This window comes from Parus major, chromosome 17, assembly GCF_001522545.3.
Source record: "Parus major isolate Abel chromosome 17, Parus_major1.1, whole genome shotgun sequence".
NCBI classification, from domain to species: domain Eukaryota; kingdom Metazoa; phylum Chordata; class Aves; order Passeriformes; family Paridae; genus Parus; species Parus major.
Window position 1 is genome coordinate 5583932 of NC_031785.1, and position 11428 is coordinate 5595359.

The 11428-nt window shown below is 47.4% G+C and overlaps 1 protein-coding gene across 3 annotated transcripts; it reads right to left on the minus strand.

The window, feature by feature from the left end:
- Window positions 1-297: 297 nt before the first annotated feature.
- Window positions 298-11277, minus strand: TBC1D13 (TBC1 domain family member 13). 3 transcript variants are annotated; one of them, XM_015644866.2, is made up of 12 exons: window positions 11126-11271; window positions 10877-10950; window positions 10589-10629; window positions 10112-10173; window positions 9743-9842; window positions 8600-8682; window positions 8285-8444; window positions 7316-7523; window positions 6635-6798; window positions 4987-5147; window positions 4766-4823; window positions 298-4033 (listed from the first exon to the last, which is right to left on the minus strand). In XM_015644866.2, exons 1-12 carry the CDS (start codon window positions 11146-11148, stop codon window positions 3968-3970), a joined length of 1200 nt encoding a protein of 399 aa, XP_015500352.1. In that variant the 5' UTR covers window positions 11149-11271; the 3' UTR covers window positions 298-3967. The 3 variants fall into 3 exon arrangements, with proteins under 3 accessions (XP_015500352.1, XP_018863988.1, XP_033374403.1); XM_019008443.2 differs by lacking the exon at window positions 11126-11271 and having other exon boundaries at window positions 10112-10215; window positions 10877-10911; XM_033518512.1 differs by lacking the exons at window positions 298-4033; window positions 4766-4823 and having other exon boundaries at window positions 4993-5191; window positions 11126-11277.
- Between the last annotated feature and the right edge of the window lie 151 nt (window positions 11278-11428).

The window sequence follows — 11428 nt, forward strand, 5'->3', positions numbered from 1 at the left end:
GCTCGGGACACGGGCACAGGGACACAGCGATCAGCCAGGGGAACGGCGGAGCGGCTCGGGACACGGGCACAGGGACACAGCGCTCCCGTTCCCTCCGCCACCGAGAGCGCTCGCAGCTGCGGCGGCACCTGTGCCAGGTGTTCCTGGAGAAGGCAAAGCAAAACCAGGAGATGGCGGTGGAGGAGCCAGGCTGGTTCTCCAGGGCTCTCCGCAGCTCGCTGTGCTGCTCTCACCCCTATGGACACCGCAGCTGGAACCCGGAGCAGCCCCAAGTCCCACTCACACCAACAGGAGAGGTTTGCACAGATATCCGTTTAGTTAAAGGAAACGATATAAAAATAGTGATTGAAAAAAGCATAAAAAAGGGTTTTAGAGTGATGAAATATTCACTACACCCTTTTCTGGAAGTTCTTCACAAATAAAGTAGAAAAAAAAGTGTTATCTGTTCCTTTCTTTGGGGAAAAGGCATTTTAGAAGACTACGCCAAACACTAAAACAAAGTCACTGACATTCCTTAAAGAAAAACAGCCTCTGATTCCCAAACACCCCAGACTCCCCCAAAACAACTTCTGGCCTTAATTTTGCTCAATGCCGAAGTGTGAATAATTCAAGGTCAGGTCACAAAATTCAAAGTCTCCAAAAACTCAGTGACCACCACCAACAACTTGATCTGCCTCACTGGCAAAGCCACAAAGTTCTACCAAGCTTAAACTCCAGTGAGGTACAGGTAGAGCAGCTCTCTCCTTCCCAGGGAAGGCTCATCCCACATCCAGGAGTGTCCTGTTTTCCAGATGAAGGGGATTTCCCTTTCCCCTGTCTGGCAGTAGTCCTGTCTGTGAGGAACACATGGTAAGAGCTACACAAATATCCTCTGTTCAAGCCCCTGTGAGATAAAGGGTCCCCAAGGAACCCCAGACTAACACCTCCCACCCCAAAGATCAGCTCTTTCAGCAGGTAAGGATTGTAAGAAACCAGAAGTGGAAACATCTCAAGGCTGGAGCAGGTGTTACTTGGCCACACAAGCAAGGAAACACCAGTATCATCATAAGTATCATCTCACTTCAAGAACAACAAAAATAAATCACCAAAACCCTTTGAGAAATGAAGCCAAGGAAAACATGAGGAGATTCAAAAGCTGGTAAAAGGTTAAGACTTTCTTTTGTCCCTCTCAGAAAATCAGGTTTTGCTCTTAAAGAAAGGATAAAGTCTTGGAATAAAGAAATAGGTGTCCCAAGACAATGGAAAGTACCACTTCTTTCAACAGCAGGACAGAAGTTCTACCACACAGGAAGGAAATAAGCAGGAATATAAAACAGATTTTTATGTACAGAACAGCCTGTCTGGACATTTCAAAGTTGTAGCAAGCTCTCCCCAAAGAATTCAATAGGTTTGGCAGCCATAGTTTGGATAAGGCTACAGAATTCATCCCAGAGCTCCTTTCCAGCAGCCAAATCTCTCATCTCATCCCTTTAAACCACTGCAAACTCCTTTCAAAAGCATTCACTGTCACCCCCAGAAGGAAGGTGACATCACACAAGCCCTTGGACACCTAGGAAGGGAGAAGACAGCACAATACCTGTACTGCCACCTCTCTTGTGCCTTCCCCAGGCAGGATGGTCACCCTCAGGGCCCAAAGCTATGCTGAAAATGTGCAGAAATTCATCTCCAATGCTTTCATCCTGCTTTGCCTGCTGCCTCCTCAGGTTACTTTAAGGAGACTTCCAGCTGCTCAGAGAAGGAACATTCATGTATGGTCCTGTTACCAGTGAGAACTTCCAGCATAAGGAAACCCTGCACATGCCAGGGAATCTGGAATGAACAGCCCAGCAAAGGTATTCAGGGAGATGAGAGCGGAGTTTGTGCATGGAATGGGAAAGCTACAGCAGTATTTATAGCAGTTCTGAAGCAGAAGTATTTGGAGCAGGTACAATTCTGCCTAAGAGTAGGACCCTCTGGTTCTACATTTGTAGAGAACCTCACAAGTGGCTCTTTGACCACACCAGGTCTGGCCAACAGCCTCCCTAGTGCAGGTACCCAAGAGCTGAGACTTAAGACCATCTGGAACAGCTCAGAAAGATTATCCATCCAGCCTGGCTAGAGCAGCCAGGATGCTCCATCACACTGCTGTCCTGGTCTGCCTGTTTCACTTTCCTTGGAGGAAAACTATACCCTCAAGAAAAAATTGCAGAAGAGAAGGATACTGTTGCCACAGGTATTAATTACAGATTGCTTTAAACCTTAAATTGCTCTTGCAACACAGCAGCAACACAAGACTGCACAAGTGGTACTCGAGCATCTTCTCAAGAGACAGACTGATTGCTTGGGATTGCCAATAAGAACATGGGTACATGCACCAACCTGTCTTGCCATCTCCCCAAGCACCTTGGTGAGAATTACAGCAGCCTGTGAAGGCCTTCAGTGAAGGAAATAACACCAGTAAAAAAAAAAAAAAAGCTGAAGGCTGCCAGCATCCCTCCTGCTAGGGCAAGTCTAGGCCAGCAGCAGCTTAAGTAGATCTTACAGACTGACTGACCTTTAACAAATCAACACCCATAAATACCAAAAATTGCAGTGTCCAACAGCAGAGGTGAGCCAGCATAGCACAGAAAGAAAGGGAAAAGCATGTTGGATTAGTGTTCACTCAAGAGCTTCTGCACCACACAAGCACCTGGGTGCTGGCAGTTTCTCTCTGAGGATTAAAGTTTCTGCTTAGCTTGACACTGTGGCAGGTCAGCAGTTCTCCCTGTGGTTTGTCTCAGTCCTGGTTCACCTGAGCCCACTCGACCGTATCTAAGTGCAGCAGTTTCCCTCTCTGGAGGAACAAGTGTCCAGCTCAGGACTGTGACTCCAACAGGACCAGGACAGAACAGTGGATCAGCCCCAGCAGTCAGCTCATGACAGATGCTTGTATGCCTGCTGGATTGTGCTAGAGAAGGACTCTTATTGCAGATCAGAACTGTCTCTTCCTGGCAAGAAGTACTGTGAGACAATAGCAGGGTTACTGTGACCAGACCTTAATGTGAGTAGTATTATTTAAGCCACTGAGGCACAAAACTCCAGTTCTGTGCCTGTAGAAGCCCCTATATACATCTGTCTTCATTGCACGTGTCCATTTCTTGTGTTTCAGAATCCTGATTGTAGCTGGATATGCTCCAGTTTAGAGCAGCTTGAGGCCTCCCTGCAGCAACAATCCTGCTCTAAGGCTGTGCGTAGTAAGGCTTGACTTGGAACTACACTTCACCAGGGGATTAAAACCACCACAGTCTTGCTTTCAAGGAGACCTCGTTGATAAGGCGGTTCTGGATTCAGGCAGTTTGAGTGCACAAAGCCACCAGCTGTCACCATGTCCTCCCACCTCAGCTTGCCAAGTCTCTTTCCCAGTCAAAGGAGTGCAAACTGCCAAGTGATCTTCACAAGAAAGTGATGCAATCTTCTTCACATGCCTCAGGGATGGCCAAGTGCAGACACAAGGGAGGAGAATCCAGAATCTACTTGAATGGCAGAATGTGTGACTTCACTGGAATACATTCTATTCACAGGAGGAAGATCCTTCTATCCTCACCCACCAAAATTCACTGGACTTAAGTCTGTCCTTTCCCTGTCAGAAGTTACTCCATATGTTACTTCCATGATACAGGAGTCCATCCCTTCAGGGATATGCAGACAGAAGGTTTCTTTCTCCCCAAACTCAAAGTCATTAAAAAAAGATATAAAGAACTGCTTTTGGCAGCAAAGAGGCATTTGAGATGTGGAAAAATCTAGAGTGCAGAATCCAAGTAGATGGGAAGTAATCAGTCCTTGACCTAATAAATAGAGTAGAAGGAAGTCTTCAAGGTGGCCAGTAGCCCAAACAAAACCTGAAGTCTTGCAGAGACCAGTAGGAGCTTTAGTGCACCATACTGCAAGGGGCCATCTCCTGGGATCCACTGCCACACAGTTCTCTGACACCTTTTGTTAGGCCCATGGACTACTTGGAATCTTGAAGTTCCTTTGCCTTCTTCAAAATCAGATGAACATCAGAGATAGGATAATCCTATGGCAAAGACACAAAGGGATCTCAGTGACTTCCCAGAATTCTTGATACAGATTGTTTCACTTAAGCAAGGCAAACCTTGACAACAAAGTTCTTGGCCTATTGTAAGACACCACCATGTTCAGTAACTCCTTTAGCAGCTACAGCTTCCTGTTTTGTAACTGATCAAATCTCAATACCCTTCCAGAAAGTCTGTTGGGTTTTTTCTTCCACTTTGTCCTCCAAGGGCACATTAACCCAGTCTGCCATAGGGCTCTCTCTCATGCCAGAGAGCCTTATCAAAGCCAGTATCTTGCACAGCCCAAAGCAGGAACTGGCAGAACGTGAGATATTCAACTGTGCAGTGCAGGCATTTCCAATCTAAGGCTCTCACAGATCTCAGAGCTAAACAAAACCCTCTGGCCAAAAAATTCAGCAGTGTTACATAAGGTTTCACATCTTTGATTGAAATTATTCAGATTTTTTTTGCAAACCAAAGGAACATTAGAAGCCTCCAATCTACGATAATTTCTCTGTAGGGTAGAAAGGGTACATGTGCTAAAGACTCCCATTTTCAGTAATGAGAGTGCTGTAAGATCCCTGCAGATTTTCCTGCATGCAAACATCACGAATGTGGTACTTGTCTTGAACCAGGAATACCCTCCCACCCTCTCACATACTGTCATCCTCTCTCACAGTACTATTTTAAGACTTTTCCAATTGCTCTCTGCACCCACTATATTTAATTCTTACCTGTAGCAGCCTCATGTTTAGAGTGAAATCTCCTTCCAGCAACTGATCCCGGATGAGTCTGAAAGATGGAATTGAATTGAAAGAGTCAAAAGAATTTTTGACTTGACTTTACAGAGAAACTTTAAAACCTATAACCTCTTCACCAGACGCCCTAACACATGCCTACAGAAGACTCCTGGGTTCATGGAAGAGAAGAAGAGGAAGGCTGTGTGTGTACTTACGTCAGCATGGCACAGCAGACGAGCAGGAGGAAATCGAAGCGCTTGTCGTCAGCAAAGAGGGAGTCCCAGATGCGGATGACATCCGGCAGCAGGAACTCTTGGGACAAGAGCAACGTCAGCCAGCGGAAGGCAAAGAACTGGGGTTTGATGTTCTGTTCTTGCTGTCAGACAGGCACCAGGCAAACAATGAATATGTGCCAGTTCCCTACAGACAAGAGATGCACCCCATGGTTCTATCCCCGTCTCCTCCCCAACGCTGCTCTGAGCTCCCAGCTCATCCTGCAGAAGCAGGAAAACCTCTGCATCCTTTGGAGACTCTCCCATTCAACCCTGACTGAGAGATTTTCAGTGCAGCCACACTCCACACCTACAGCCAAGCCAGAAAATGCTCCTCTGTCCACAACATGGAGTAAAGGAAGCTTTTCTCCCTAAAGGCCCTATTTGTGTTCCGTTAAACCTGCCAAATAATCTTGAAGTTCCCATTTCAATAGCATTTTATCTGCAAAGCTGCAGCCCTCCCCCACTAGCACAGGCACTGTTTGTCAGGATTTCCTCTCCTTTCCAGAACCCTTGTATTTATCAAAAGGTTTACTATTCACAAAAAGAAACAAAGATGGAACAGAGTTCACACTGATGGGCAGTAAAACATGCTGTAAGCACCTTTAGCTTTCCCATTTTCTGATGTTAAATTCAAGGTAGCCTAAGTTTAACCAAGGTCAAGCAAGTTCAGAATTCTGCTGATATTCTTAAGGACCAGCTGCTGCATGGCCAAGACCATTTCCTGCCAGCCAAACATTAAGCAGTTTTTCTCCCCACTGAATGGTGGCTCTACCAGCCAACACTGTGGGATTGTGTCACTGTACTGACAAAACACCTTCTGGATTATAAAAGAAATATATCCTGACTTTTCTAAGTAGAAAAATATCTCAGTGTAATTTGGTCAAGGTTGCAATAACAAGAATAGCTTTCCCTAGTCTCCTTGGACTTTCACACCAAATTAACTATATGATTGAAGATGTGTGTAATAAAAGCTGCCTTCTACATGTTCTACAAAACTCACACAAAGCCAAAGCACTTGAAAACCTCTGGATGAAAGGGAACAGTATAATTTGGCTGGTTGGATCATCCAGCTCACTGGATTTCACTTCTCCTTTGGAATGTGCTCCATGGAATTTAAGTCAGTGCTGTCAGGGCAGCCAATGGCAATAGAAGTGTGTGCAGTGTGGGAGATGTTCTTAGTTTTGCTCTTAAAAGCAGAAATGATCTCTGTAACCTGGAATGCTAAAAAGGTCTACAGCAAAACCCATGTTTTGGCTGATCTCTACCAGAGAGTAAAGACTCCAGCTCCAGCTATGCAGGTGACCAAGGATCATGGCCAAGTCCCTTCAGACTCCCAGCTGGCAGCTGTGTAACAACCATAGTTTGCTTTCAGAGGCAGGCAGGGGAGGAAGCCTTGCTGTGTCAGCTTGCTCTGGGCTCACTCCAAGGAGAGGCTCACAGTTAAGAGTCTTTCTGCCCCACAAGCAAAGCCCTTCATACACTCTCTGTGTTCTACTCAAGCACAGTTTAAGAAAACTGACATTCATATGCACTGTCAAGCCACTCCTCACATCCCACCCAAGACCCAGAGAAACACCTGGCTCCTTACCAGTTTCAAATACAGCTCCACATCTTTTTCCTTCAGGGTGGAGTACACCTTCTCCATTTTGTAGGTAATACCACACTGAGAATCATCCAGGCTCTTAATGAAGTTGTCCCGAATTTCAGACATTAGATTGGTAAAGCAGAAAAACGTGTCTGCTTCAGCATGTTCTGGGGAAAGAGAATAAAAACACTGGAAAATAGAGGAAGCCTTACTGAGAGAGGTAGAGCAGTAAAATTGTCCTTGCTCCATAATCTGCTTGCTGTTTTGGATTTGAGGAGTAGATCCCACCAGATCTTGGCTTGCTTGCTCTGGGTCAAGGCTAGAAAAACTTTTTTTTTTACACTAGAAACATCTGCAGAACCACTGTGTCCACCACTAGGTCTTCATGACATGAGGTCACAAAACAGTTATCTATGCCCAAGAACATAATCTGCCACCAGCACACACTCTCAGAGCTCCTGTTCTCAGAAGCAACAGCCCAAGTCCTGCCTTTCCATGTCTTCCTTACCATCTACATATAGTACAAGGAAACAAGAGCTTCTAAGGGGATTTTAACAAACAAACAAAAATTGCTCAAAAATCCTCACCACTCCCAGCCCATTCAGCTCCTACCAATTCTCCAAAACTCCTCATGCCATGCAGAGAAGTGACAGCCACTGCTGAGCAGACAAAAGGCTTCCTCACCTTTCCATTCGCTGTTAGGGTCTGTAGCAAAGGTGTAGTAAAGAGGCCCCACGATTTCGTTCATGCCCTGGACATAGGCTATCCCGGGGTTCAGCTTGGCATAGATGAACAGGATGCGCTCCACCACTTCCCAGTGAGCTTCGCAGCCGTTGGGCAGAACTTCATACTCATTCAGAGAGCTGGGGGTGGTTTTAAGAGGGGAGCTCACCTGGAAAACAAGGCTGAATCAGGATAACCAAGTGGCACAGATCCTTTAGCACGTGTGCCAAGCTTGGCTTTTACCACACATAGGCCCTCCCAAAGATGTGGACTGTTTATTCTACATAAACCAAGACAAGCAACTCTGGGAGCACACAGGCAGAGAAGTCTTGGGGCTGGTTGTCCCTGAAGAACAAAGTCTCTGCAGCAACACACAGTTCCCTCTGAATCATTGCACCACATGACCTCACACAGTAAAAACCACAGCAGTTCCACTTCTTTGTTAGTTGTATGAGGGAAGGGTATCAATGGTTGTGGGAGAAGCCATCTTCCCCAACAGCTGTACATGTGCTGTAACACTCATGAAAGGGAAAGAGTACGCATGTATTCAGCTCTTCTCCTAATTCCAGGTTTAAGATCCAGTTCTGGAAGACTATGGAAATTTCTAATAAATTCATAGTAAATTAACACTTCCAGTGTTTTGCTGCCATACAGGAAGGCATATGTCATACATAAAATAACTTGTGACTCCAAATTCTACCAGAAGTCAGGTAAAAGCAATCCTTAAAATTAAGTACACCAATAGCTCCCTACAGTTAGGCACTTCATCTGGTTCTACAATGTCCAGCCCCCAGAATGTTCAGTATCTGCTGGAGTGTTTCCTCAATTCCACTGCACAAGCAGAAAGAGAAACAGAGAACAGCCCTAGAATCACCCTGCCCAATCTGAGACCTTGCCCTGTGACACAGCCAGCCCCAAACCAGAGCTCACATTTGTCACCCCACTGCGGTTTCGTGCCACCGTCTGTGACTTGAGCGTGGTCTGCTCCACCCGCCTGCGCAGTGTCTCAAACTCGTTCTGGGGGTCCAGGATTAACAGGCAGGGATAATCCGTGGGGCGCTGGAAAAACGCCATGTCAGGGTACAGCCTCCTAGGATGGACACAGAAAGAAATCAGGGACAGCAAGGAAGTACATGCCCCATGTTGAGTGGGAGGTCTGGTTTAATATTAAACTTCATTTTCAAAGTACAATGTGTTGACCAAACCTCTTGGGTTCTGAAATATGAGTCATTGTGCCTCACACACCTGACATCTTTGTCTATCTGGAGGAGCACTTCGTTATCCTTGAAGTAAGTATTCCATCGACTGTCTGGATTTGGATTGAGGGGCTAAAGAGAAAAACAATAGAAACAGAAGAAGTGTGTTTCACACATATCAAAATCCTCAGTAAACAGTGATTTAACACTTCTGCTGTCACTCTGCCATCAGCACAATCTGAGCACATCAGGGTCATTTTTTCTCTCACATTTTCAATCCCTTTTCACTTTTATCTTCAAGAGTTTATTCCTAAATCAGTTTTGTTTTTTTTTCCTCTGTTAACAAGATTCCTAACTGCAGCTCCAAACCTGTACCATGGAGATGGTATTTGGACTTGGGGTAAGAGTTATCCACCCACCCAGCACTTTGATGTTGTGGTTCTTCTCTCCACACCAAGATTCACACAAAGTTAACAACTAACCAAGAAAAAAACAAGCTACGTTCCAAGGGATTCAAAGATCACTGTGACCTGCCTATGTGGTTTTACAGACATGCCAGTTTTACACCACCAAGGCTCCAGAGATCACAGTGGGGCAGGTGACTGCAGGGGAGTGAACGCTCAGAATGGTCATGGGAGCAGCTGTATCATTTTACAGTCTCTTCTGATCAGTTACTTCACTCACTCCTCCCACACACACACACACACTCCTAACAGCACTTTCAGAGAAGGAGAAAGCCAAGGCATGCAGGAAATAGTCTGTTAAAAAGATAACAACCCAGCAGCATTACTGGAAATAATCAACTCTCCTGCCTTCCACAGCACAGTCCAGCCTGACTCTCCTGCTTCTTTTCTATCCGCTGCTCTGAATCCACTCGAGGACCCAGCTTCCCACGGCTCCAGAACATCTTGTGAGCCTCTCCCCTTCCCTAGGAGACCCACAGCCTGGGCAGGCAGCCTCAAAGGGCAGGAGGAGGGAAATGCACAGCTGGAAACAGCTCTCTACAGCACTATTGTTGCTCTGTCAATAATTCACACTCAATGCTACCATGACAAAGTGCCAGGCTGGCACCTGGGAACCATTCCCCCCTCTGGCAGGGCAGAACAGCTGGGAACAGAGCCAGGGAAAGGCCCAGGGGGCCAAAAAAATCCCCAAGGAATTTTCTGCAGCACAAAGGCTTAACAACACTTACGTGATCTTCTAAGGTCACATCTTCCCTTGAAACACCCAGGTTTGCTTTGGCAATTCCAGGCTGAATAATCATTTCTTTTAGGAACTGGGAATACAGATCCCTTAAAGAGAAAAAGAGGAATTTGCAATGAGGAAGATAAGGTCAAGGTGAGCATACAGACAGAGTTCAAACAGATGTCTCTGTGCCACCCTGCTCAGCCAGGAGGCATTAGATATTCTCTTCAGTGTAATTGAAGGGATCAGTCCATCAGGCAGCAGGGAGAACAGCACAGGAACAATTTGTTTTATGAAAGTACTTAATTATTTAAAGACTATTCTCCCTCTCTGCAGATATCCTTGGAAATAAAGGGAGAAATACCAACATACTCACCTCTGTTTCTTCAGCAAAGAGCTCCATAAGGCTTTCTCTAAAGGGAGGTAGTTCAGGAGTATCTGTACAGGGAACAGGGATTAGTATTCAATGAGCTGTTACACCTGCAAGATGAGCAAACCAAACACAGTGGCTTGAACTGGCTCTTGGAAAATACCGGGAGTTCTCTCCAATAAGCCAAGTACTTTGCTAAGCAACAATCAGGAATATTTCAGGCACTAGCCTTCAACACAGAACTATTTGTAGGACTGATCAATAGCTAACCTGACCGAAATGCACTGTTAGCTTAAAACTAAGACTGTTCACATGCAAAGTGCTGACCTCCACAAATTACTGCTGACTTCTAGTGGCTTTTGAGCTCTAGATTTATTGTTTGTTTGTTTGTTTACAGCTTTAACCGCCAAAAAAGTGCTACGTGTACTTAATCAACCCAAAGCATCACTCGCAAGAAAGAAAAGCACCCCAAGCAAAACCCACCTTCCAGCACAGGCAGCGCAGCCCACCATCAAAGGGAATTCCTGTGGAACACCAGGCAGAGAAATAACCACGTTAGCCCATCTCTCACCGCGGGTTGCTGATGTCACCTCACAAACAGGCCTGGCAACACTTTTCCTTCCCGAGGGGCAAGAAGTTTCCCCAGGGCCGCTGCCGGGGTTATCCACAGTGTCTCCCACGGGGACACCCCGTGTCAGGCGGCACCAGCCTGTGGCACCGCCGTGCCCGGAGCCCCCTCCCCAGCCTGGGGCCGGTCCCCGCGGCACTCACCGCTGAAGCACAGCTCGCGGAGCTTGGTCAGAGCCACCGTGGGTTCGCCGAGCACCTCCTGGAAATCCGCGATCCTGAGGGGAGCGACGCCGCGGGTGTCACCAGGGGTGGCAGAGGCAACCCGAGACACCCCAAAGCCCCCAGTCCCTCAGAGCCCCCGATTCTCGAGAGCCCCCACCCCGCGCAGCGCAGCCCCGACAGGGTGGGGAGGGGAAGGACCCCCGTCCCTACACAGACCCCGACACCAACCTGCTCTGGTGCAGCCGCGACATGGCGGCCCCGGCGCCCCTTCCCCGCGCGCCGCATAAACGCTCCGGCTGGAAACGCTGCCCAGGGAGGGGGATGCGGGACGGGCACGCCCCGTGAGGGCGAGGCGAAACCGCCCGCTCCACACGGCCCCTCCCTTGCGCTAAGCCCCGCCCCCATCCGCCTCAGGGGCCTTTCTCAGCTCTTTGCTCCGCCCCGCCCACATCACCAAGCCCAGCCCCCTTCCCGCGCGCTCTGTCCCGCCCCCGGTGCATTTACGGTCCTTAAGCCCCGCCCCCTTCCGCC